Genomic DNA, 25,893 nt, shown 5'->3' with positions numbered 1-25,893 from the left:
GGGAGCCTGGGTGGCTCAGTCAGTTAAGCATCCAACTCTTGATTTTGGCTCAGGTCATGAGATTGAGCCCCATGTCAGGCTTCACAGTGTGGAGCCTGCTTGGTATTCTCTCCCTCTCCCTCTGCCCCTCCCCACTCGTTCTCTCTCTCAAAATAAAGTAAAATCTTTAAATGTGTTATATCACAAGGAGTGGGGGGGCGGTTTGTGGCGGGGTGGTGGTAGTGTGTTTTTGGGTTTTGTTTTTTAAGTAAGGCTCTACACCCAGCATGGAGGCCAACACCAGGTTTGAATTCACAACCCTGTGATCAAGACCTGAGCTAAAGTCGGACACTTAACCGACTGAGTCACCCAGGCATCCCTATCACAAGGAGGTTTTAAAAATTGCTTTTACAGCTCTCATTTAATTTTCATGACCGCCTAAGAGAACGTGTACTCCCCTCCTCCTCCTCCTCTTCCCCTTCTTCCTCTTTAATAGTTTTCAGATGAGGAAATTTGGCCTTAAGTTACTAACTTACCCCAGGTCACATAGCTAATGATTGGCTTAAACCTAGAGCCACGCACCGGAGCATTATGCCAGTCCCTCAGGCAAAGCATCTGTGTGTCTGTGTCTTTGTAGTAATGGGATTGTACTATACATAGTGTTCAGTAACCTCTTCACCTTTTCACTTAGTGTTTCGTTAACAACTTCCACATTCATAAATACAGATCTCTCGCATCACCCGTTTTGGTGGCTGCAATAATATGCCATTTTGTAGTTACTTAACCAGCCTCTGGATTTGAACAGTAAGATTCTCCTCCTTGATTCTTTTTTTTAAAACCTTCTATGAGTGTCTTCATAATGCTTAACCCAGCTGCCAGTTCTAGATTTTTGAGGGATCTTGCTGACACCAGGATGACTTGGGCATGCCCTTTCTACTCTAAGACGTTCTGGTATCTGGCTTTGGGGGAGGCGAAGCACTCCCACCAGCCCCTTGGTTCCTGTGCGGATCATGTACCAAGGCTCGGACGTCCTACCAGAGCCAGCCAGCCTTCCTGCTGACCCTCTCGCACAGATCTTCCTGGTATTGGAGGCAGAGGAGAACTGGAAGACTTACCCTGGCAGGCATTCTTTTAGAGTTTGAGAGTAATTTGTTCATCACAGACTCAAGATCCTCATGAGATAGAATTACTTACCATTCCCCAAAATAGAGCAGCTCAGCCTAAACTCCTCCAGTTTTCTTTTGGTATCTCAGTGCTTCTAACAGGTTAGGATGCCCTGTTCTCTCCAGTGAACTCTTGCTGTCATTCACATCCCAAGAATGAGTACAATCTTTAGGAATGACAGGGTGGGTCGTATACGTTAATGCTGGCCAAGTTTGCACTGTTTATCTTACTGGAAAGTCAACAGTGTGACTATTAACCTCCCGCACAATTAACATCTAGGCTTTTTGTTATGGTTGTTCTTAAACTTTGTGGTTGAACCTGATTTTTATGAGGCAGAGAGATGGGGAGAAGACGGGAAAATCTGGCCAGTCGGGGCTAGATGGATCAACACCTGGAGTTGCTGTTGTAACTTGGAAGTCTGGTAGCCTGTGGAATTGGGTGGCCAGGACAGTGTAGATCAGTCTGCAAAGGTACTTGGCTGCTTTTATTTCTGAGGTTAAATGGGCCTTTTGAGCAGATCAGATTCCCTTAGAGAAGCTGAAGGGCAGTGAGACTACTTTTAAAGGAAGCCTTCTGCTCTTAAAAGCAGTTTGTTTTTAATTTCAGTGTCCTTTATTTTTTTATTTAAATTCAATTAATTAACATTTAATGTATTATTTTAAAAATAAAAAATGCCATGTGGTTAACATAGTAGTTAGCAAAGCTTTATCTTCCATTGGTCACCAACTCATTCCTAGTAAAAAGAGCTGAACAGTAAGTATGAGGCACAAAAGAATGAGGAAGAAACAGGGTTAAACAGAAGTGGCTAAGGGCACACATTCCAAAGCTCCACTCCCTGCTGCCGCCTCTGTGCAAGTATGGCCCCAGTCAGTGTGATGAACCAAGGAATTTTCTGGTAGTAAGGATAGATTGCCTACTGCATAGACAACCTTATTCACACTCCCAGATCGTGTCCTCGCCTCCTTTTGTATGTTAGTGTCGCCATTTGCTAACAGGCGCTGTGTGATACCACGTACTTGCTCTGTGCCTCTCAGATTCTCCTTTCCTTTTCATGATGAATCTCTGCAGTTGTCTGTATTTTTACCTGAGGAAACCGGGGCTCAGAGAAATTAGGTCAGTTGTCCGAGGTTGTGCAGCTAGCAACATCTACAACTAAAAGACTTAAAGATGGGAAGCACCGGTTTGACTTTCAGGTGAAACTTACTGGGTCACTTTTGACCACATTTCTGGAATTACCTCATGTGTAATACTGACACAAGAAGGTCAGTCGTTCTTTTGTCCGTTTTCTTTTCAGTGACCATTTGCTGGCTCCCTGAAGGGTTTACAGCTCTTCCAGCACTTTCTGGATGACAAATCACATCTTCCTAATAGCCTGCCACTATGAAATTAATAAGGAGTTCCATTTCCACATAGTTTTTCTCAAGTACATTCTTCTCCCCACCCTACCCTGGGATCGCCTGGATACATTCAATTAAATAGGAATTACCTTTCAACTTTGTAGAGAATGAGGTCCTTCTGTGGCTTAGCATCACTGCCCCACATTTGGGCTGGAGAAATAAAAGATGATGGTATTCATCCGGCATCTGGCCCACGGTAGGTACTTAGTAAATATTCATTGCAAACATTGACAGAGAAGTGGTAAAATTGGAGAGAAAGTAGTCCTGACTACATGTTTTGGTACTGTGGGTTTATTCATTCATGCTGGCCCTGAGCTGCCTTTAAGAACCTTAGCTTAGTCTCTTTTTGCTACTCTAGTTGGTGACTGCCCAGTTTCTTCATCCATCTTGTGTCCTCATGGTTCAGTACCCTGAGAAAACGTTTTGTTTGGTGCCATCACAGAGTATGCAGGTAGAGTTGTCCTTCAGGGGTAATTTGGAACCCCTGTCGCCTCTGAGAACCTGGAGGGACAAAGGGAAGCAGCTCACAGACAGCAACAGATGTTTCTACAAGTGGGGTTTTGCTTTGCACTCAGGATTGAATCTGACCCACCAGATTATGAAATTGAATGAGTAAAGGAAGGGAGGAGGAGTTTGGAGAAGATGGAAAAGGAGAAGTTTCTGAGTTTTCTTTGTGCTAACAACCTTGTTACCTGTGGACAGGAAGTTCCAGGTCTACTGACGGCTCTGTTGCTCTAGGTTTTGCATATTCACAGTGATTGGCAATGTGAGACCTTCCATTTTAAGTGTTGGATTTTTAGCCTCCCAGAAAGGGATGTTTAGAACCCCTCAGCACAGGGCAGCACTTAGCAGCCTCCACCATAGCCGTCAGCATCGTGGTGCTGAGGCATCTGATAGACTAAGGAAGACTTTCTGTACGGTGATGATGATGATCAGGCATTCAGGTCAGTTTTAAAATCCTATTTCAGATAACACTACAACACCATGAGGGATAGAGTCCTCATCATATTGTGTCTTCACCAAGTACCATGTAGAGGCTGGGGCAAGAATAGTTGGGGAAAGCATGTTTATGCTTGGGCCACATGCGGTTCAGCTACCATACTCCTCCTGGCTTTGATGGACCCCAGTTGTGGCCCTGGTGCATTCTCTGGGTGCCTCATCCTCAGTGCACAGCCAGCCAGGAGGGTTGGGGGTGGTTACTGTGGCAAAGTGCCCACACCCTCTCAGTCAGGAAGATGATAAAGGATATGTGTTAATTGATTTGTTCAGTTTTATAGTTGCAGTTTTAGTTTGAATTTCTAGGAGTCCAAATTATAGTACCACCTGAGAAGCTAGAAAGAACAGTAAGATTTTTCAGTTGTTCATCTCTAGACACCATGGCATTTTACTACACTAGGTCTTTATTTCTGTGTTTGACTGACACCTTTTAATCTGTGGGCTCTTTCTTTTTGGTGATTGGAAAGGCCTCTTGGGATACAGAATGTTAGCATAAGCTAGTGCCTTTTTTGTGCGTGTTATTTCCATAAAGGTGGATAAATTTTCTTGGTTTTTATAATGTATGCATAGAACTTTTTGACATAGCCACTCCTGCTTACCTCAGAATTCTTTTAGGAACAGACTATAGACCAGGGTCACTGCAACAGTGACATGAGAGAAAACCAAGAAGGTGGGAAGAGGGGGGTGACAGGTTTTGTGCGTGTGGCCCACCCACCTTTCATCTTTGCAGGCTCCACAGCGAAGTATATTATGCTCTGCTAATGGCTTGTGAATATTCTTGACATTCCCTGTGCATAAAGCAAGGGCAAATAGCTGAGGGCAGCCAGTGAACATAGATGGGGGGGAACCAAGACGGGGAGAGTTGCTAAGCTCAGAGAGCAAGAGCTCAGTTCAGACACACACTCCATTTGGGAATTCCTCACACAGCCCATAGGCCACTGTGCATCTGGATTTGTGTTGTTGTTCTCCCAGGTATGTTTTGAAGTTCTGACTGACTCCTCAGTTCCGTAAGTCACTTTCAATCTCTTCAAAACTGATAGCTGTGACAAGTTACTGAAGTTTCTGCCTTTTTATCCAGACTGGAACCTGTACAGATTTAGACTGACGTTTTCTTAAAAGTCAAGAAAAGGTGCTAAACTAGAAATCATTGGCTTGATTATATGTTTCTCAATTGTGATAGTGTAAGAAGTTGCAGCCACTCGGTAATATCAGTTAACTTTAACAAACTTTCATCGAGTATCTTTTGTGTGCTAAACCTAGGTGCTGGGAGTAGGAGATTGCAGTTTGGGAAGTAAGAAAGGGACTGAAAGAGCTCATTAGCAGTACAAGTGAGAAGTGCGGCGATCAGGGTACATGTGTGCCGTTAAGGGCGCTATCGGAAGGGCATTGGGTCCGTCCTGGGTTTTCAAGAAAGCGTCATGCCTCCCTGAAGCCTTCTCTAGGCAGCACCTGTTCCGACTAAGAAGCCGTTCAGCTTTGTCAGCTATCAAAGAAAACACATCAAAATAATGGAGAGATGTTTTGCTTATCAAACTGTTTTTGTTTAGTTTCATGTTTAATGATGATTCCCAATGTGGTCATATTTAAAAGTTGGTACAAATGTATCTATTTCTATTGGGAATGTAATATGGAAACAGTTGAACACAGTAAGATATATCAAGGTCCTTAAAAATGCTCATCACCTTAGGGGCACATGGGTGGATCAATTGGTTGAGGTCCGACTCTTGATTTTGGCTCAGGTCATGATCTCAGGGTCATGGGATCAAGCCCCGCTCCCGGCTCTGTGCTCAGCGCTTAGCAGGGAATCTGCTGGAGATTCTCTCTCCCTCTGCCCACCCCCGCCTCGCTCTCTCAGTGGTGCTCTCTCTCAAATAAATCTTTTTTTAAAAATCCTCATCACCTTAGACATAGTTTTCCTACTCTTAGAATTTATTTCAAAGGAAAAAAAAGATATACTGAAAGATTTATGCCTAACACAGCACTTATTAAAAATTATGCATGTCTGCTCTATAACATGTACTATGCTGGGCACCGAGGATACAAAACAGCAAAACACACAGGCCCTGCACTCAAGGAGCTTAGAGTTTAATAAAACGGTTTGGTGGGCGCCTGGGTGGCTCAGATGGTTAAGCGTCTGCCTTCGGCTCAGGTCATGATCCCAGGGTCCTGGGATCGAGTCCCGCATCGGGCTCCCTGCTCCTTGGGAGCCTGCTTCTCCCTCTGCCTCTCTCTCTCTCTCTGTCTCTCATGAATAAATAAAGAAAAAATCTTTAAAAAAATAAAAAATAAAAAAAAAATAAAACGGTTTGGTAGATGGTCCATTTTTATAGACCATACAGAGATCTATCTGTTCAAGTAGCAGTTTCATTACAAAGGCACCTGTGCCTCCCTGTGTTCTTGAAAATACCTTCCCCTTTTTAGCTTTCCTCCCTCACCAAGAAAAGGTGAGTGGCAACTCGAAGTTCTAGGAAAAGGCTAAACGTTGTTTAGAGGAAGGAAGAGGTTTCTTTTCTTCCCTTTCTACTGCCTCCAGGACTCTTCAGTACAGCACAGGTTGCTGACATTTCTCATCTGTCCTCTCTCAGATCCAAACCTGCAGTTTCGCATGCCTCCTTTCTCTTTCACTGTGTTCATATACACATAGTATGTGTCTTCTTAACTAGTTTTTGGAAAACATACGTGAAGATCACCTCATGGGTATGCTTTTCTTATACATTTAATTAAAAATCGTGATGTCCCCGAAAAGCAGATCAGAATTGTCATGTTTTCAAAATGTTACCTCTTATGTTATCCATCCACCCTGAAGTAGTATTTTCTTTTTTGTTTTTTTGAAGTTAGTGACCTATCTTTTCTAACTTGGTTAAGAAGTTAAGCCTTACGGTTTGAGGGGAAGGCGCTTGGCTAGACAAAATCACCATCCTAACTTGGTGGGTAAGAGCATGAGCTCTGGAGCCGCGTTGTCTGTATTGAAATCATGGCTTCGCTCCCAGCTACATGGCCTTGGGCCTGTCACTTAATCTCTCCAAGCCCTTAACATCCTCCATTCGTGACAGGGAGATAATACTAACAGTACCTACCTCAGAAGGCTGTTGTGGAGAATGGATCGGCTAAAGTCTGTGAAGTGTTTGGCACAAAATATGTGCTGTATAAATACCCTTATTATTATCATTCGATATGCGAATAGCCCCGTAGGCTAGCCACTACCACTCATGTGTACAATACGGAAATCCCTTTACAGTTCAAATTCTCTACCACAGATGGAAAAGGTCGTTTGGGCAACAAAAGAGGCAGAAGACTCACTTTAACTGACCATACAGTTCTAGAACAGAAAAAGAGGGGGAGTGGGTATGTTATGCAGAAGTAAGGGTGTATTCATTCAGCAAGTATTTACTGAGTGCCTGCTTCGTGTCAGACCTGGAAAGGCACGCTTGTGAGTACCGCTGAGCTGTAGTCCAGCCTCGGGAAGCTGAGCCAGGTCTCTAGCAGAGTGGGGCTGGGCAGAGGTTTTTGTATTGTTAATATGATATAAAACCAACACTTTCTGGAAATGCCACTCCTGTTAAACATCTAGATTTGATTGCACTTGTTAAGGAAGCCAAGGTCTCAGAGAAGCTGGCAGAATACCCTCCAAGTTCAGTTGCCCATGTCTGGGAAGGGAACTGACTGGGGAAAGGCTGCGGAACCCTCAACCCTGCAGTTGCGGGTCTCAAGGCAGAAAAGGAATGGACGTGTCCAGTGGTGAGGAGCAGGAACACATAACCAGTGACTTGAATCAAGTCCCCAGAGGAACAGTTTTCTTCCGGCATATGCTCTGGGTTCCCTTCAACTCTCAGGTCAGGAATCAGATCCTTTTAAAACCACGGATTGTGTTGGATGGTTTTTTGGCCTGGGACAGCTGGACGGTAACGAAAGAACAGGACTGTGAAGAGCAGTGACTGCTCAGAGGCATGACAAAAAAATCACTAACCGGAGGGGAAGTGATTCTGGGCCAGCTGAATCAAGACTAGCTTGGTTTTGGAATTTCCTTGGCATACTTACTTTGTGGGTCTGGGTTGGCCTTCCTGCAGGTTTGAAGAGTTACTCCAGGCATATGGTTAGGAGAGAAAGAATGGAGTGGAGAGACGGTGGGCGTTAGCAGGAAGCCAGTTTAAAAAGTCAAGAGGCTGTTAAATCGGTCTAGGTGACTAGAACCTGCAATTGGGTAGAAGGAGGCGTGGAAAGGAAAAGATAGTGAGAAAGGCCTAGAGGAGACCTAATTGTCTGGAGAGGCAGGGGCGTGAAGGGTTGGAATCTGGGCTGAGATGACTGATGCACATCCTGGTTCTACCACTTGCTGAGTCCTGTGCTAGTTCTTTAATATGTGTGTCTCTGCTTCCTTGCCGTGTGGAAGGGAAGGTGTTCATACTTCCCACGAGGAGCCACCAGCACAGCGTGTAACACGTTCATTGTATGTGCTCGGTAAACACCAGCTACTACTGTCATTGCTGTCAGTGTCTTTGTCAGCTTTGCTGTTATAGGATTTAGCAGTTGTTTGGATATGGGAAATGAAGGAGACTTTGAACCTGAATAAATGGGATAAAGGAAAATGTGGGGAGGTGAGAAGAGGAATTGGTTGTGAGTGACAGTGAGTTCATTTGTGGATGAGTTGAGCTGGATGAGTTGGGAATGCCTACCTTGGAGTGGAAATCAAAGCTGTAAATTAATGAGTTACCCTAAAGAGAATTCATAATTGAAACAATGGAAGTGGCCAAGGGCCATCATAAAGAGTAGTAGAGGTGGAAGAGAGCTGAGCACAGACTTGATTTCTCTTGGTGTCTCGAGCCTTTAGGACGATTAGCTCCATGTGCAGAATACAGAAACTGCATTTGTGATTTGTGCTCGGTGGTGCTGAAGACATCCTTTGAGCTTTTCACCAAATCTTCGGATTCTTCCCTGACACTTCCCTTCTTGGGGAGCCAGTGAAAGTATGTGACCTTCTCTGGGAACTGTCATTTCTTAGAGCAACCACAATAAATATGGCTGAAAACATATTCTCTCACAGTTTAGGGGGACAGAAGTCCGAAATCAAGGTATCAGCAATGCTGGTTCCTTCCAGAGACTCCAAGGGATAAACTATCTCGTGCCTCTCCTAACACTGGTAGCTGCTGGCCGTCCTTGGCATTCCTTGGCTTGTAGACAAGTCATCCCAGTCTCTGTCTCCATCTTCACATCACCTTCTTCTCTGTGTCCTCTACTCTCGTAAAGACATCAGTCATTGGATTTAGTGTCCTCCCTAAATCCAGGATGATTTCATCTCAAGATCCTTAAATAATTACACCTGTAAAATTCCTGTTTTCAAAAACATTTCTGGGCAAATGTGAATTTGGGGAGGGCATTATTCCACCCACTGCCAGCGCTAGTCAGTGTGCTGGGCCATGGAAGCTGGCATGGGCTGCATTCGTAGCCCTAACACGAGAAGAGAATGTGTCCGGATAGGATAGTCCTCAAAAGAATCAGCCTCGTAAGACTGATTTTTGAGGGGTTTACTTAACAGACATGGATCAGCTACTTGTGAGGTATGTGTGAGTGGGAGTTGGTTGTTTAAGAGTCTTTGATTTATTTTTCTTCAAAATTGATTTTTTTTTTCATTAAAAATGGAATTTTTCATTATATTTGGGCCTTTTGTTTTGTTTTTTTTTCCTGGTCAAATTCTTCATCTAACAGGCAAGCTCTCCTGAAGGACTCTGTCCCTGGGTTTATTCTAGTAAATTGAGTATGCTATAACGAGAAATGAAGACCACCTGCACTCTAGGGTGGTCACCACCACTAGTAGTAGGGAGTCGGGGGCAGGATGGTGTATGGAAGGGACCCTGAGCCATGAGACAACAGACCGGAATTCTGGTTCCAGCTGAGACCAGTTAACTATGAGACCTTGGATAGGTTTTTTTTCTCATTGTTAAATTCCTGCCCTTTCTCCAGAGCTTTTAATGGATATCCAGAATGATAATGGATATACACGCTCTTAGCTGTATATAAAAATATATGCAAATATAATGTGTTATTAAGACCGGGTTGAAATGTAATCTTATTTAAGAAGTCACATTTACATGCTCTCACAGCTGTCCTCTTTCTGTGTATATTTCTCTCCCACATAGAATTGAATTAACCTACAATTTGATCATTTCCTCCTCCGAAGGGCAAGATAGAAGTTATGTTCTTCTTTCTCCCTTGGTTTTATCAAGTATAGTTGACTTGTTGATACTTTGTGACGCTCTGTGCTAGGCACTGGGTGAGCAGAGAGTGAGAACTTGCAGTCTTGGAGGTAAGTGCTGCGGCCTGGTGGGGAGATAGAAGACCCAGCCGAACAAAGAGAAGGTCCTCCCCGCCCCGCCCCCCCCACCCACCCACCTCAGTCCAGAACATCTAAGTGGAGTCCTTTGAAGAATGAGTAAGGGTTTAGCCAGTTGAAAGGAGAGAAGAATGCCCCTGGCCTAGAAGTGGGAGAGAACCAGGCATGGTCACACAATGAAAAGGGCTGGTCCTAGCCCATGATGCAGAGGCAGATGAGAGGCGGGTCTCAAAGGTCGATGAGGGCAGGGTCATGTGTGGTCTTCTGGGCCATGATAGCCAGAGTTCAGACACTGTCCTGAGAGCAAGGAGAAATCATAGAAGGGTTTTAAGCAGGAGAGTGACATTGCAGAACTGTGTATTTTAAAAGTTGTCCTGACTGCATCGAGGCCACCAGGAGGACTGTAAGGAGGCCTTTTCAGTAACCCAGCAGTGACAGTTAAAATCAAAGCGGATGGTGGGGTGGATTCGGTAGGACCTTGGGGAAACACTACCAGGTCACCATGGCTTGGGCAACTGAGGGGCATCTTTTACTGAAATCTGGACCCAAAGAGGACAGGCAGTTGGAGGGACTGTGTTTAGTTTCGGACACGTTGAGTATGAGGTTGCTGTGGAATGTATCCAAATAAAAATATCCAAGAGGCAAAGTAAATACTGACTTAAAGTTCTTGGAACTTGTGTTTTCAGCTGTACTCAGGTTAAGTTCATCAAAGATTGTCCTTGTTCCTCTTGCTCTTGTTTCTGAGAGTCGTTCATCTTTGGTTCAGTGTGACTTTAGACGGGAAGCTTCACCTTTCTGCAGGTTTGTTTCCTCATCCAAAATGAAAAGGCAGACTAGCTGATCTTCCTGAGCTCTTTTCGGTTTAAACCTTCATCAGACACTGCAGTTTTTTCTTTTCAAAGGGATTAAAAGGTGGAGTTGGAAATTTCTAGTCCTTGTTTGTCAGAATTCAATTTGAGCTCTTCTGGTTGCATATTCTTATGCTAAGAAAAGAGCCTATTCAGATGTATATTGGGAGCCCTCAAAAACTTTATCCTCAGAGGTGCTAAAGGAGAAAGGATGTAGGGAAATCTGGGGCAGTGGGAAAGGCCTGACCCACCCTCTCAAGAGAGGGTCGGATTAGGCCTAGACAAAAAGCTCTGGCCTCCTGATCCCTCTGCTAACTGAGGCCTGGCTCACTCTGGGTGATCAGGAGGCTCTTTTGTCAGGGGGGAGTCTCACCCCCTCCCTGAACTCTAGTCATCCTAATGGGCCCACGGCAGCAAACTTTCTCTTTCTTCAGTCTTGCCATCCTAGTAAGTTTTTAGCAGAATAGGCACCTTTCTTCCTGTCATTTCCCCTCTTACACTTCCTGGCTCAGATTTTTCTGCACTTTGTGAGGCCCTAAACCCGCCCTGGAGGACTCCCGCAGCATTCCAAGGTACTTCGGGCACTGAGGCCTGTGTTAGGAGAGCCTGTTGGCTTCTAGCCCAGTTGTTGCCGTGTTCTTGGTTTCTTCCCCTGCTCCAGCTGCTCATGGCCCTCTCTCAGGTGGGCTTCCAGGAGCGGTAGGAATGAGTTCAGTCTCCAGAGACTTGAAGAGGAGCTTACTTTCCAAACTAGTCCCTGGGTGAGCGCAGCTCTAAGAGCAGTTTTCAGACTGTTCTCTGGAACCCTAGTGGACCTTGGGGACTGTCATGGGGGTTGAGGTCCTCCAGTTCAACCCCACCACCACCACTAAGTCAACCAAAATTTGCTACACTTCTATTTTAAAAGGGATTCTGGGGGCACCTGGGTGACTCAGTCGGTTAAGCATCTGCCTTTAAGCATAGGTCATGGTCCCGGAGTCCTGGGATCGAGTCCCACATCGGGCTCGCTGCTCAGTGGGGGGCCTGCTTCTCTCCTTCTCCCTCTGCTGCTCCCCCTGCTTGTGCTCTCTCAGTCAAAGAAATAAAATCTTTTTTAAAAAAATTAAAAAGAGATTCTGGGAAAAATTAGTTTGAAGAAACGGTTCCACTGCTTTTATTTTGAACTTTGAAGATCATTGTTCTGTAGCATTTGTTCTGGTTTGAGCCCCGTTTGCTCTTTTGCTGGTTTTTTTTGTTTCATTTTTGTTTTAGTGTGACAGATACTGAACAGATTAGGAAATCTTAGATCTAGGTCCTATGGATATTTCCTAAACTCCTCTAATAAAACAGTGGTGTATCTTTAAGCAACTTTTAGAATGTTCCACCAGGTACCGTTCAGTCCAGCAAACAGTATTACACACTAAATGCTAGTCTCAGAGTTGGCCCCAGGGGCGCAGACTTGGTGAAGCCCTGGATCCTCCCTTCCTGGGCGCTCACTAGCCAACCCTTGGAGAAATCCTCCTCACTGCCCTCCTTTCCCCCAGTACTCTCCAGCTCAGAACATCTCCGCTGGCACATTTTGAGCTCATCGTCCTCATCCTCCTCCTGACCAGCCCACTCTGTGCTGCATGTCTCTTGACATTTATGGTAACTCGAGATTCCTTCTCAAGGGGAGAAGGGAGAGATGATGAGAGGTATGAAAGACCTGATCAAATGCAAGTTCACTCCAGTCTCTCCTAGGCCTCCACTTCACTTACCTGACTTCTGTTACTCAGAGGCTTTGGGTGTGGGAGATTTGGAAGCAAATGCCCCATCCTGCTGGGCTAGGTTTTGGGCAAATGTTAGTAAATAGTCTCTGAGCATGAGTCTAGACCCAATGGGAAGTAATGCTTTAGGATAAAAATGTGGAAATGTCTGGAAATCATAAATCCCATCTGTCAAGGCCGAGATTGAAATCCTGACTCCACCTGTCTCCAGTATTTGTCTCTTTAGGATCAGGCATCTTAAAAGACATCTCATTTCATTTTTAAAACTTTCTAAAGGAAAGTGGATCAGATTAGAGCACCCCCAACTTGGTCAGTTCCTGTGAGGCCACAGGATGAGGACATGCTGCCATCAGGCTGCAGGCCCTGCGTAGTCCTGTCTGATGGCAGTTAGTCAGTCATCCGCTGTCACAGTAGGGCTGAGCAAGGCTGGGCGAAGACATTCGTGTGCTAGGTCCTGAGACTCTCTTGACTTTTTTTTTTAAAAAAGACTCAATGTCTTAAAATAGCATGGTAGCTGAAACAACAGTACCAACAACAACAATAATAGCTTGCCATTCCTGAGAATGGTTGTTTGTTTAAAATCCGAGGCCTGGGTTCTGGCAGCAGTTCGTTTCCACGAGCGGGGCTCCCACAAGAGTTGCTCTAATGGAAATCATATGGTCTCATCGTGACCGGAAACACAGGGGTCTGTGAAGCGTTCTCCCACCCCCTCCGTAAGGAATTTTCTGACAGAAACTACACACCCTAGAGTTGGAAATAGGTGGTGTAGACCTGATCATTTGAAGAAGCTTAGGATGCTACTGTGTTCCTATTCGAATAATAACGATGAGTCCGCACTTTGGGCTTGGCTCTCCAGTCTAACCTACACAGTCTGCCCTCCCCTCGCCAAGTCTGAAGAGGACATTTTAACTGCCTTGTTGAGAGAGGGAGTCGGGGAGTTGGGGCAGCCGCAGCGTAGTTCTCTGCCTTGCTGGGATCCCCACGCTGCCCTCTGAATGGATAGTCCTCAGTCAGCTCTGGACTCCCCATCTTCTCAGTAGTTCTTGCCATGCTGGCTGGCTGTGGAAAAACTCAGCAGGTCCCCGTGCACCCATAGGCTCAGCTGCTTTCCCCGTTGCTCCATAGAGTAGTCCCCACATCACACTCGGGAAAGTTCTCTGTCTCTAGTCCCCTTCCCATACTGAAAAGCGTTCCCAGAGCCACAGTTTGGGGGAAGGGGGGAGGATGGAGAGGATGAGGGAGACACAGAATGAGCAGGCCTGGGGTGGCTTATATGTGGGAAGGAGTGAAATGACCCTTTCGACCTTGGGTCACGTGCACTCTACTCTAGACTTCTGGAAAGTCCTGAATGGCAGAGTCACTAATGGCTTTATGACAGTCGCCTTTTTCTGATTCCTTCGGCAGCCCCGGGTAGCATCCTTGGCCTCCTTGATTTCAGATTTTGACAGGTGATAAAAGCACATACTGAGATCGCTGCTTCACAGAGTCCAGATTCATAACTATCGACTGATGTGATTTTTTTTTTCTTTGCTGAGATGCTCCCTCATGTGTTTGCTGTTACTTTAATGGATTGCTTCCTGATACATTCTCAGCCCCGGGCACTTGCCCTTCAGTCTGGCAAACTGCAGCTTGACCTGAATGGAATCGGATTCAGACCAGTCAGTTGGCAACACGACTCACTTTTTTTCCCCTAGAAAATACAGTCAGTGTAAGCAGCAACTACGAGTGTTCTAATTTGCATCTTCGTGGAGTTTAACTTTAATCAGGATACTCCAGGCTGTTTCACTTCTGTTCTCTGCATTTTTGACATCTTAAACACCCTGCAGGTACAGTGGCTGGCCCCGTGCTTCGGAGAGCTGAATGGAAAGTGCTTGGTGATGATGATGTATTTGTCAGTAGTAATTACACTGATAAACAGAGAAGGCCTACAGTTGTTCTGGTCTATCATGACCCTGCCAGTAAACCATTGTTCTCCCAAAGGCTCTGCAGTGGGTTTTCATGGGATATTTCCTACCGGTTCTCTTTCTTCCTCTCTCCCTCTGAGGGCCACGTGTGCAGTTTGGGGCAGGAAATCCCCACTGTTCTTGTTTCCCCCCAGCTCTGGTTGGAAAGACATCAGAGTGTCCAGGGCAGAGCCCAGGCCTGAGATCCCAGCAGGCCAGACAGGCAGCAGATGCCGGTTGCTTTTTTCCACTTTGTATTTACCATTCCCTTGCTTAGAGTTTGGGGACCAAAACCCACAGGTTATTGAAAGCATGAGAGTAATTTGACTTCTGACTGGATGGGGGCTCGGGGTTATTTGGTATTTTGTTTCTGATTTGAAAGCAGCTGTTTGGTAACCACTAACTCTTCCCTTATTCTTTTCTTGCAGATGAGCTCACAGTGCCTGCACTTTACCCCAGTAGCCCTGAAGTGTGGGCCCCGTACCCTCTGTACCCAGCGGAGTTAGCGCCTGCTCTACCTCCTCCTGCTTTCACCTATCCCGCTTCACTGCATGCCCAGGTAATTTATACCCATCGGCCACGACTTCACTCCCTCCACCACCGGTCCTTTCAAACCTGGTTCCCCAGAGCACACCATACAACTAACACCTATCCAGCTAACAGACCCCCCTTCCAGAGATTAATGATCCCCTCTAAATCAAGCTGACACTCCTCCAGGACTTGAGGACCGTCTGACAGCAATGACATCACCCACTGCCTGATGTTTGCCCCAGTGACACCTCTCTCTTCCCTAATGATCTCACCCTCATACCACACACGAGAGACGGGGTGCAGGTTCCCCCCCAGCCCCCAGCCAGCCCGAGGGCGTCCCTAGAACATAGTCGCGTGCGCCTGGTCGTGCGGGAGCTGCCGAGGGAGGCGCGCGCTGGTTGCCGGAGTTGTGTGTCTGTGCGTGGAGGGATTTCGTCTCTCGGGTTCTAGGAGAGCTAGTGGCCAGAGGGGAAAGTTGGAAGCTTCCAGGAAGACCGTGTGCTAGCTTACAGATGTTACAGGAAAGATTAGGATTCCTTTTTTTCCACCTTTAGAAAAGGAGGTACAGTGTAGTGTGGAGAGTGTAATTACAGGTCAAGGTGAAGGTCTTTGTCTGGACCCAGTTCCCTTCTTAGTTAAATAAAACTCCCTTGTTTCGTCACAAAGATTACTACCCACGTCCCAACCCTCCCTCTCCCCTTGGCGGGGGGGGATGTTGCTCTTAGTTTTGCTCTTAATGCAAGCAGTAGTAATGAAGTAATGTTAGGATTCAGCGAGGATCACCAGCAAAGAGGAGAGAATATAGATTTCATTCGTTTTACCGCACGTGTAACTCCTCTAAAAGCCTGGTTTCTGAAAAACCGTTGGCCTGGACAGACAGGTGGGGTTTTTGTTTGTTTTGTTAGTGTTTATTTACAAGGCTGGATGAAATACACAGCTTCCCAGAAAACTCTTCCTTCTGACGGGAAACTTCCATGTTGTACAGAACTCACTGTGTTGACTAAAGCCCGGACAAGCAGCCCCCTAGCTGACGTCCTCGCGGCCAGGGGCTCAGGCGGGGTGCCGTCTGCATACGCGCCCGTTCCGTCCCAGCCGAGCCGTCCATGCTCTGTGCACGCGTGCACGGCCCAGCCTCCCGGGCACCGAGCAGGCAGACTACAGAGAGAGGCCCCCGAAGTGACGACCCTCGGTGTTGGCAGAAGGAGGTAGTGAGGGAAAAGGAGAGGGTGACGGTGAGAGCTGCTGGCTCGGGACAGGACTTAGAGCAGCCCCAGGATTCGGAGCCCGATGGCCCGGGGTCCACATCGGCCGTGCTTTCTGCTTTCCCTTCCCTCGCTGCTGCCTTGGCCTCAGTCCTCATCAGCGCTCGGGCTCCTCGCAGGGGCCAGGGGAGGGAGAAGGGATAAAACCTAAACCTGTGGCTGTCTTCTGCTGAGTCATCGAAATGTTCGCAGTGGCCTTGGGGATAACTTTGTAGGTGATGGGGAGCAAGTCAAAGAGGCCCCCTCTGTTTGTGGGCCCGCCCCCACCATCTGTGGAGATGTCTTCGCTCCTCTTCCTAGACCGCCTAAATAAGGATTAACTGACAGTTGAGGCAAATGTTCCGAATACCATGGAACGGTGCCAGGTGTGCAGAGTATTGTGAATATCAGTGGCTTTGTTAATCAGCAGCAAAGCCTTTCACCATTGTCCTGGAAAAGCAAGAATTGACAGTGGCCAGAAAGGAGTGGGAACGGTGGCTTTGGGGGCCTTAATAACATCCGGGTAACTTGCCTTGCTTCGTATAATGATTGAAATCCAAAGTCTATCTGGGGGTGTATGGGAGAAGGAACTGAAGAGTCTTAAGAGATTAGAAAGCCCATGCCCATCGTGAGAAAGGTTAGAGACAGTGCCAAGATTAGATGGACTCAACCATTTGACTTAGTGGGATGTTTTGCCCAGGGTGGCGCCCTTCCCTGTCTTGATCTTGAGACTTTCCCAACCTGGAATCCACTTGGCTCCGCCACATCGGTCCTAGAGTTGGTGGAACTTTCATCTGAAATCAGTGAGATCCTTGTGCTCAACCCCAAAACTTGTTTGGAGTCATTCCCAGTGCAAGCTTGGGTTCTGTAACCAAGGCTCATGAACAGATACGGTTATTTAAATTCCTTTGTCCAAGATGAGAATCCTAGAATGAACTGGTAGAGGCCTTACCGATCCAGCAGGTCTGGCCCATTTTACAGTTGAGGAGACAGACTGGAGAAGATGGAGAGTTCTCGACAGTCGCGAGTGGCTCTACCATGACTGGAGCCAGGTCACCTGACTCCCAGGCCTTGCTCTTTCCACGCCTCAGTGCTGGCTCACCAAAGACTTACTCTTTGTTGGAATTTTGGAAAGGCCTCACTCCACTGACTCCTTGGAACTTTCTTCTCTAAGTAGATGAGAAGCCTGTAAGAAGAGACTTGGAGGCAAAGACAAGGGAATAAGAACTTAACCTTCACTCAAAGGGCCTGAGAGAATTTTTATTAACTGGAGGTAGAGCAGTGGGGAAGACTAAAACGGAACATCCCCTTAGTGGATGGTTCCGGTTTTGTTTGGAGATCTTACTGTATGTCTTTGGAGAAGCTTTTATATTATTTTGCTTTTCTTAGCAATGTTGTGCTCTGTTTTGAGACTTGGATTTTTTTTTTCTTCTAGTGTTTCTCTCCTGAGGCAAAGCCCAACACACCTGTCTTTTGTCCACTTCTCCAGCAAATTAGATTTGTCTCTGGGAATGTGTTTGTAACATACCAACCTACTGCAGACCAGCAGAGGGAGCTCCCATGTTGAATTTGCTTGTTAGCTATTTTTCCCCCATTTTGCAAAAATTATTTCTTGGTAACATTTGAGAGATTTCAATAAAAATTTTAATCAGAGCAAAAATTATCTCAAGTAGACTGCAGCGTTTTGTTTTCGTGGTGATGCGAGTTTGGAGCTATGAGATTGTGGGAGAATTGGGCCCATGACGCTGAGCACACACCACGTGGGAGAAGGCCTCAGAGCGTCCAGGGGAGGCGTGGCCCAGAGCCGAGGCCTCCCTGCTGCTACTGCTCTCTTCTTGGGCTCCTGCGCCATCAGGAGCTGCACGTTGGAAGATTCTCTTTCTAGCATGTGTGGGTCGCCTCTACCAGGAGATCTTGCATCAGCAGGGGTGGTGTGTCTGGCTATCAGAAGCCTGTGTGAAGAAAGAGCTGTGTTTTCCAGTCTGTCCGCCCTGCTCCCGAGGAAGGAGGACCCAAGGGGCAGAAATTGTCATTGAAGATCAGGAGTCACATCTTCTGGTTCTGCTCCAGCTTCCGTCTGTAAATTGAAGATACTTATTTTTTGAGGCCTCATTGCAGAAGGTAATGGGACTGTAGGCTGCAGTCCTGCCATGTCGTTTGTAGAGATGAAGGAACAACTTGATGCAGCAAACAACGGAGTTCTAAGAAGATCATTAACATTTTTAGACATGATCATCCTGTTTACTTTCAAGGTCATTGGTGTTTGAAATTTATTAAATATATTCTGAAAGTCACTGTGAACAGGAGGGCAGGTTTCATCCATGGCTTTTAGGAAAATTCTCTTGTGCACATACAGCACTTCCTGCCACGTCGTCCTCACACAGCTCAGCCTTTTCGGTCCCCATTCAGTTTTGCTTGGTGCCAGTTATTTATTTAGTCTTGTTGCTGACGGGGCAGAGAGAAAACCAATAAAGTGCACTGTTCCCATTACATTCTAGAAACAGAATACCATTTACCCTTGACCCAGAGCCACCTTGTTGGGCCAGAAACTTGTCCAGGTAAGTAGGAGTGAGAGAGCAAGTCCCGGTTCCCTGTGTCTTCTCCAGGGGCCTCATTTGCCCTGAGTCACGGCAGATCTTCCAGGGCTGTTCCACGGCTCACAGCTGGAACCCATCACCTGCATGTCAACAGAAGGTTCTAAAATTGTAACACAGACTTCCAGGGCAGGACATGCCCCTTGGGAGGTGCCTTGTGTCACACAGGACAAATTGTAAAGGTTAAACCCAAAATCAATATAAAAATGGACCATGGGAAAAGTGACCCAGGCACACAGGGAAGGAAGAGAGATCACGGGGGGAGAGAAGGGCCAGGAATGTTCTGCGGGTGCTCACGGCAGAGCCGCCCGCCCGCCCGCCCGATCCAGGCATTTACTCAGCGAAAGGCAACTGCGAACTGAATCTTTAAACTTTTTTATAAAAACAAATTTCTTTAAGCCTCTCCTTTGTCACTATGCCCTATGGAGAATGCTGAGATGAGACACAAGCAATCTGGTTTGGCACGGAGTGTAATGGAAGCGCACGGCCCAGGAGAGAGGGAGTGTCTTGAGGGAGGCAGGGAGCAGGGCAGGTGTGAGTATCGACTTGGGTGAGCACCCAGTGGGGCGGGACTCACGCACAGTGGGTAAGGGTGGCTGGTCCTGCAGAGGGAGCCGTGAACAAAGCCGGAGGGGCAGGGGGCTTCGGCATCCCAGCAGCTGGCCACCCTCCCAAAGGGAAGGGAAGAGTCGGGAGATTCAGGGTGTTTGCTTCAGGGCCTCCCAGATGGCATCAGCTCTTCCCGCCCGAGACCTGGTCCTCGAGGCCTGGCTTTCTCCAGTGGCCACTGTCTCCCTGCAGTCCAGGCCTTGTGATTATCTGGGAGAGCATGGCTTTGAGGGACTGCAGAGGTTGCCTTTGGGGGCTGATCAGCCCAAGGCTTTAAATTGTTTTTAGACATCGATGAAACTGTTAATCCTCTGATAATGTACCTTTCCCTTTAAACCTTACAGCCCCGTGAAGGTCAGACTGTGAGGAGAAACTGCCCCTGGGTGCTCTGTCTCCTGAATGTGCTAGCCTTGTCTAGTTCCTGACTCGGTTCAGCTTTCTCGTCTAGGGGCGCCTGGCTTAACTCCCATAGGAGGCCAGGTGGGGGGCAGGCCGGCCAGGCATTGAGCTCACAGCGCTGGCCTCCTCTGAGCTCTGGGCGTGTGTCTGCCACTTAGAAGGGAGCACAGAGCCCCCTCTCCTTTCCCAGCACCACCTCGGGGCTGTTTGTGTGCCTGCCCCACGAGGCCTGGCCTGTGCCGGAACTCGAGTCCTTCAGGAGGGCTGAGCCTGGCGGTAGCACGGGCTTGGAAGTGCGGGCTCTGGGGCTACCTGGGCAGACACTGGCTCTGCCATTTACGAGCTGTGTGACCTCGACTGAACAAGTGCCTTACGTAACGTTACTCTGGGCTTCAGTAAAGTGGGCCTAATAATCCCTCATGTAGAACAAGAGGGCCTGGGGGCGCCCGGGTGGCTCAGTCGTTAAGCGTCTGCCTTCGGCTCAGGTCATGATCCTGGGGTCCTGGGATCAAGCCCCACATTGGGCTCCCCGCTCGGCGGGGAAACCTCTGACCCTCCCCTGTCTTGTGCTTCCTCTCGCGTGCTCTCTCAAATAAATAAAATCTTTAGAATGAGAGAGTGCGCCATAAATGCTAGCCTTTTAAGGAGCATGTGGTTTTCAACAAGGAGAACACCTAGGCCTAGCTCCCTACGAGGCAGTGATCGTTCAGACGCTTCCGGCATCCAGCACCATCTTGACGACATTGAGGCGGCTGCAGAGCCCTCCTGGCTGCGGCCAGATGGAAGGCCAGAGGTTGGGAAGAATAAACGAGGGACAGGCGAGCAGGATGAGGCATCTGGGGACAGCCGCCAGAGTGACAGCCCTGCCTCCAGCCGTGAGGTGTCTGCAGCCTGTGCCAGCGCCCGGAGGACGTGTGCCCGCAGGACGCCCTCCCCCACGGCCAGGCCCGGACACGCCTGTCGGGAGAGAACCCATCCCTGACAGGAAGTAGATCAAGAGTGGGAAACAGCTGAATTCCCAGAGAGACTAAGTGGTTCCTGTGGGTTGCTTTACTCAAACCCGTTGTCCCTGAACTTTCCAGCTGCTGCCTTATCTTGCCTTGCTATCGGAGAAACTGGAGAAGAGAAAGACCCACGGGTCATCCGGCCCGTTCCTCCCTGGACTCTGTGGCTCATTCTTCCCACAGTCCGTCCGCTAGGATTCTGCCCCGTCTCGTTTCCAGGTGGCAGCGTCCCCTCTTGTGCCTTGGGAAGTCACTCTCTCCACAGCCCTGTGGCCCAACCCCAGGGGATCCCACCCTGGCCAAGCAAATGACCTCCTGTTTACCTTTTCTGTCCTCACCCCCTCCTCTGCGGCTCAGTATCTGGAGAACTCGGGAGCCCTTAGTTAGGGCAGTGAGGGACGGAAGCGCTCGGCGCATCCGCACTGGCCTCTTCAGAAGCAGTCCGGAGGCCTTCAGCCAGAGTTCACAGGGGTAGCTGGCTCCTGTGGCCAGAGCTGCTGCTGGGCCCCGAACTTCGCCACGCTGGGCAGCCCCCTAGTGTGGTGGCCCCAGCCGTGGTTGGGGACCCCAGCGAGACTCTCCTCAAATTTACCGTTGCCGTGACCGAGAGAGCAGCTCCAGGTGGGCCTCTTCCTGGCTGGGGGGCCACAGGGTTTCCTCCTTTTGGGGCACTGTCTTTCCGGTGTCTCAAGCATGTTTCGTTTTGGCCTTTGTAAGGCTAAACTTCCTAGGGCCTATGACTTTTTCCCCGGCCTCCTTCGCAATGAGAGCTCCTCCCAAGTCCATGAGCCCACCTCGTCCTTGGGATGATCAACAAGTAAGTGGTCTGACATCCCAGTAGGACGGTGCAGAGGGCCTGGCACGGAATCGGGATCAAACAGGCCAGTTTTAATGACCGTTTCCACCCACTGTGCGACCTTTGGGATTTTAAGCAAGTTTATTTTAACCTCACTGAAGCTCGGTTTCCTCATCTCTAAGTAGGAAGAATGAATATCTACTTGATGGGGTCATTTCGAGTGAAAGAGTAAAATGCTTGGCATGGGGTCGTAATTATTAACCTAGCTCTTCTGTTTCCTTCTCTCTGTCGGAACTTGATCTGGCATGGCCCAGAGGCTCCCAGCCCTCCCTTTGTAGCATTAGAAGCAGTTAGGATATAGGGACTCGAGACCAGCACCCCACCAAGGGAACCCTAAGGGCCCAGGCTCTGTTCCCGGGTGCGGAAGAGAAGTAGCTGGTGCCAGGGCAAGAATGGCAGCCTGCGGCCATGGTGTATGCCAAGGCGAGGCTCTGGTTTGGCCAGGTGGCCCTCCACCCGGGCTTGGGCCTTCTTTTCCTGGGAATGGGCACCCAGATACCATCTAAAAGTATGTGAATTCTAAGTGCTCTGGAAACAAAACCAAGGCTACAGAGAAAGTTTGGAAATACAAAATGTAGCCTTCATGAAAAGAAAGTGAATTTCTCCTTGAAGAAAACCAATTCTGACAGGGGAAAAAAGGCAAATCAACTCCAAATGGGATCATGTTTTATTCAGGTTTTGTGCTGCCGGTGGGGAAGGCCAGAGCTCAGTGACAGGATGGGAAAGTGGGACACCCCAACTTCAAGCCTCATCCACTCTGCCATGAAGTACTTCTCGCTTCACTGGGCTCGGCTCCTGGGGACCTCTAATGGCCCTTGATAGCAAACATAGTTAAAAATTAACAGACTGGCAGAATTAAATATGGATGACAAGCAGCCACTGTGGACTTAATCTGACACAGGATGTTACACGCTTGGGTGCCCTCGACCCGAGTGGCGTCTTGAGTGAACTTCTGGGGTGTCTGAGCACATTTCACATGCCTCTTTGAAGGCAAGAACCTGGCTTGTGCTTAGGACAGACAGGGAAAGAGTCTAAAAGCCCAGGAGAGAAAATTATCCCTGAAGGCTTTTGGGTAATTAAGCCCGGCCTTGACTGGTCTTAGCAGGAGGTGTTCACAGGGGTCTAGACCTCGTCGCTGCCTGGGCTCAGGCCTCAGCAGCGTGCCACCATCTGCATGGGGAGATCTTGCAGGGGCATAGGGCTGGAGTAAACGTGTTTTTCCAGTTTTGGCGAGCACTGTGTTAGGGCAGGGGTGCTATTTTAAAGAACCCTGTGAGTAGTCCCATAAAGAAGATCATCTTTTTTGTATTGCAGATCAATCTAGTCTCTTTGGTGAGTTTGGAGTTTCTTGGACCGCAGTGTGCACCTGGCTTGGCAACCTCTCCTTAGCCTGGCAGCCTTCAGCAAAGTTTGCTGTAGGACCCGACGTGCTTTATTCGGTGCTCAGAATGGATCCTTGGGCCTGGAGTGAGCAGGCCAGGGCTGGTTATAACTAAAGAATGTGTGAGTGGCTGGCTGCAGTTGTTTCCATGTTGGGAGAGCCCCAGCAGGGTAGTCAGCGCTCCCTCTCGGGCCCAGTGTAGAAACCTGAATATCCATGCCTTAGAAAGGAGAGCCCGGCTCTGAATAGATGGTGCTGGGGAAATCTGTGTTCAGGTACAGCACCTGCTTCGGGAAAGGTAAGAAAATCTTCCCTGCTTCTGACAGATGAGATCAGACATCCAGGGCCCCTAGCTGGTCTGGTGGTCTTCCAGCTCTGACTAGTTCTGTTAAGAGCTAGAAACTTGGATGCCATATTGGCATGCCTCAGCCTCCCAGATCCACCGAAAGTCACCCCCTGGAAGGGGTCTTCCACACCAGCATTTCTCAGCAAGTTCAGGTGAACATAATAAAAAGATTCTGTGGGCAGATAAACTTGGGAAACCCAGGGTTTAAATCAAGTCAAACGGGATTTTTCATGGTGGAACTTCTCGATTCCGCTGAAGGGGCAGAGACCGCATTTCTCTCCGACTTCCTTGACCACAGAGCATCTCTAGACAGCCTGCTTCCAGCCACACTTCCGAAACCTCACACAGGAACAGTGTCTCTCGAACTTGGATGTGTGCATCATCATCTCCCAAAGGGCTTGTGACATGCAGGGACTTGGGTTTCTCTCCCCGGGCTTTCTGCATTTCTGACAAGTTCCCTGGTGACGCCAGTGGGCCAGGGACCACACTCTGAGAACTGCTGGTCTAGACTGATCCCTTTATTTCATGGGGAAGAAAACAGCACCTGGTAGGCACTTTCCGTGCTATTTCTGAAGGCTGGCGTGGTGAGGACAGGCGGCCCCTGGAAGGGGGTGGGGGTACAGCGCGGGTCCGTGGTCTCTCGCCGCTTGCTCCGCACTGTCTGCCACAGGGCTGAGGGCTCCGCTCTCGAGACCAGTCAGGGTCTTCCTGTTCGGCAACATGCTCGGACCTGTGAATTCTGTATGTACTTCACTCCGCTGGGCCTTAGTTTCCTCATCTGTAAGTGGAAGAGGATAGAAACGACTTTTATGGATACTTACTACTTTCTCTAGCATTCCAGTTTATTTTTGCTCTGGGGTATTTCTGTTTCTGGGTGTTCTCCTCTCCTGTCCGAGCTGTCACACACATCGCGGGAGCCGGTGCCATCCGTGCTAAGGTGTGGGGGACCTCAGTGTTACTTTGCAGGGCCACTGTGTTTTCGAAGAGCATTCCCGAAGAAGTGTGGTGGTGGAATCCCATACAGCTGGCCCCCGGATAGTGAACCGGACGGTAACGACTCGGCAGTACTGAGTTGGAGCCGAGAAGCGTCCCGGCGTCTTCCGGGTGCTTCTGGGCCCACAGGCCGCAGTGTGTGCGATGGTGTGCTTAGTGGTCTGGCGGAGCGGGCAGCGGTGTTGCCGTGGATCACATATATCGGTAGAGGTTGTTCTAGGGACGTGAGAAGCTCCTGGGATCGTAGGCAGGGTTGTGAGTGTGCAGTTGGGGGGGGTGTGTGCGCGCGAGCTCACGTGCAGTTTTCTACAGACAGGATCCTGTCTTACATGGAAGGCCAATGGCACAGACTTAGCGCTGCCGTATTGTCCGCGGGCAGGGCGCCAGGGAAGCACAGGTCTCCCCAGTGTTGACGACGCTCTACAGCGGCCGCTGGGCAGTGGCCCAGAGTGGCCACGAGTGACCCGGAGCCAGAAACCACAGCAGAACAAGCAGCCCAGGTGGGGGTCCGTCCCCCCCAGCCCCGTCCCAGAGGACAGCATTAGTTAGCACCCAACAGCTCGCTCGCCTGGACCAGCGCGGGGCAGGCAGCTCAGGCTCGGCCGGGTGGGGGCGCTGCCCTCTGCTGGCAAGTGCCTGCCACTGCACGCCTCCGAGCTGAAAGCGGAGTGAGAAGGGCCACCCTGTTGGCAGGGGCTGTGGTGTCCAAGCCATGGGGCACAGAGTGATGAATTTCGGGGCCTCTGTTGACTCCATCACCACCACATCCTCCCCGAGAATCAGCCAGCGGGCCATCTTCAGCTCGGCTGAGCTGTGTACGACTTCTCCTAGAGCCCACAGCCCAGAGTCAGTCTACTTAGCACCCTGGAGTGCTCAGGGGTTCTAGACCAGGCTGACTACAGGGCTCCGGGTTTGAGGATGGTGTGGGTGGAAGAGGCCAGCATGCACCCGAGGTTGGCTGAGGCTGGGGTGGGCGTGTGGGAGATGAAGGGCTTCCTTCTCGCAGTCACTGTCACCAAAAATCGTGCCATCCACTGCGCCCCCACCCCCTGGTCAGACCTCCCTCTTCCTGTGTCTCTGAAACACCAACATGTCTTGGCCTCGTGGGGCTCAGCGCCCCGGCCCCACACCCAGGCAGCACCAGTCGCCACCACCACGCTCCCTCCGACTCCAGTGCACACAGACCCATCCCCTCCCGCTGTGTGTTTAGGTTCCCAGCCCCCCACCTGCCATGGGGCTGTGCCCCCGTCCCCTCCTTTACCACCTGTCTCAGGAAGGGAGCTCCAACTCTGCCCTTTGCTTAGTGAGCAAGTGGATTCAGATGCACAAAGCCATAAGCCATGGGTAGGTATGAAATTTTTGTCTTTCACTCACCCTCTCCTCCCTTTTGCCTCCTCCTCCTGCACCCCTGTATTCCTCCCTCCCTGTTCCTTCCTATCCTCCCACACTTCCCTTCTTTATTTCTCTCTTCTTTATCCTGCATATACTCCTAAATTCACAAAGTGACATGTTTTTAGCCTACCTGCTTGCAAAGAATTT

The 25,893-nt window shown here is 48.9% G+C and overlaps 1 protein-coding gene across 4 annotated transcripts in view; it reads left to right on the top strand.

The window, feature by feature from the left end:
• RBPMS (RNA binding protein, mRNA processing factor) overlaps positions 1 to 25,893 on the top strand; it is a 170,337-nt gene that overhangs the window by 129,002 nt on the left and 15,442 nt on the right. For 2 of the 4 annotated variants that reach the window (XR_004300545.1, XM_032413473.1), the window contains exon 6: positions 14,829 to 14,959. Coding sequence is in view for 2 of the 4 variants with exons in the window: in XM_032413473.1 (XP_032269364.1) it covers positions 14,829 to 14,959 (131 nt within the window). In the remaining 2 variants the exon portion in view is untranslated. Of the gene's footprint in view, positions 1 to 14,828; positions 14,960 to 17,607; positions 19,026 to 25,893 lie in introns of those variants that run through there. The other 2 variants (XR_004300546.1, XM_032413472.1) reach the window with 2 other exon arrangements.

This window comes from Phoca vitulina, unplaced genomic scaffold, assembly GCF_004348235.1.
Source record: "Phoca vitulina isolate PV1807 unplaced genomic scaffold, GSC_HSeal_1.0 scaffold15, whole genome shotgun sequence".
Classification (NCBI taxonomy): Eukaryota; Metazoa; Chordata; class Mammalia; order Carnivora; family Phocidae; genus Phoca; species Phoca vitulina.
Note: the sequence above shows the minus strand (reverse complement) of the source record. Positions and strands in the feature narration are given on the sequence as shown.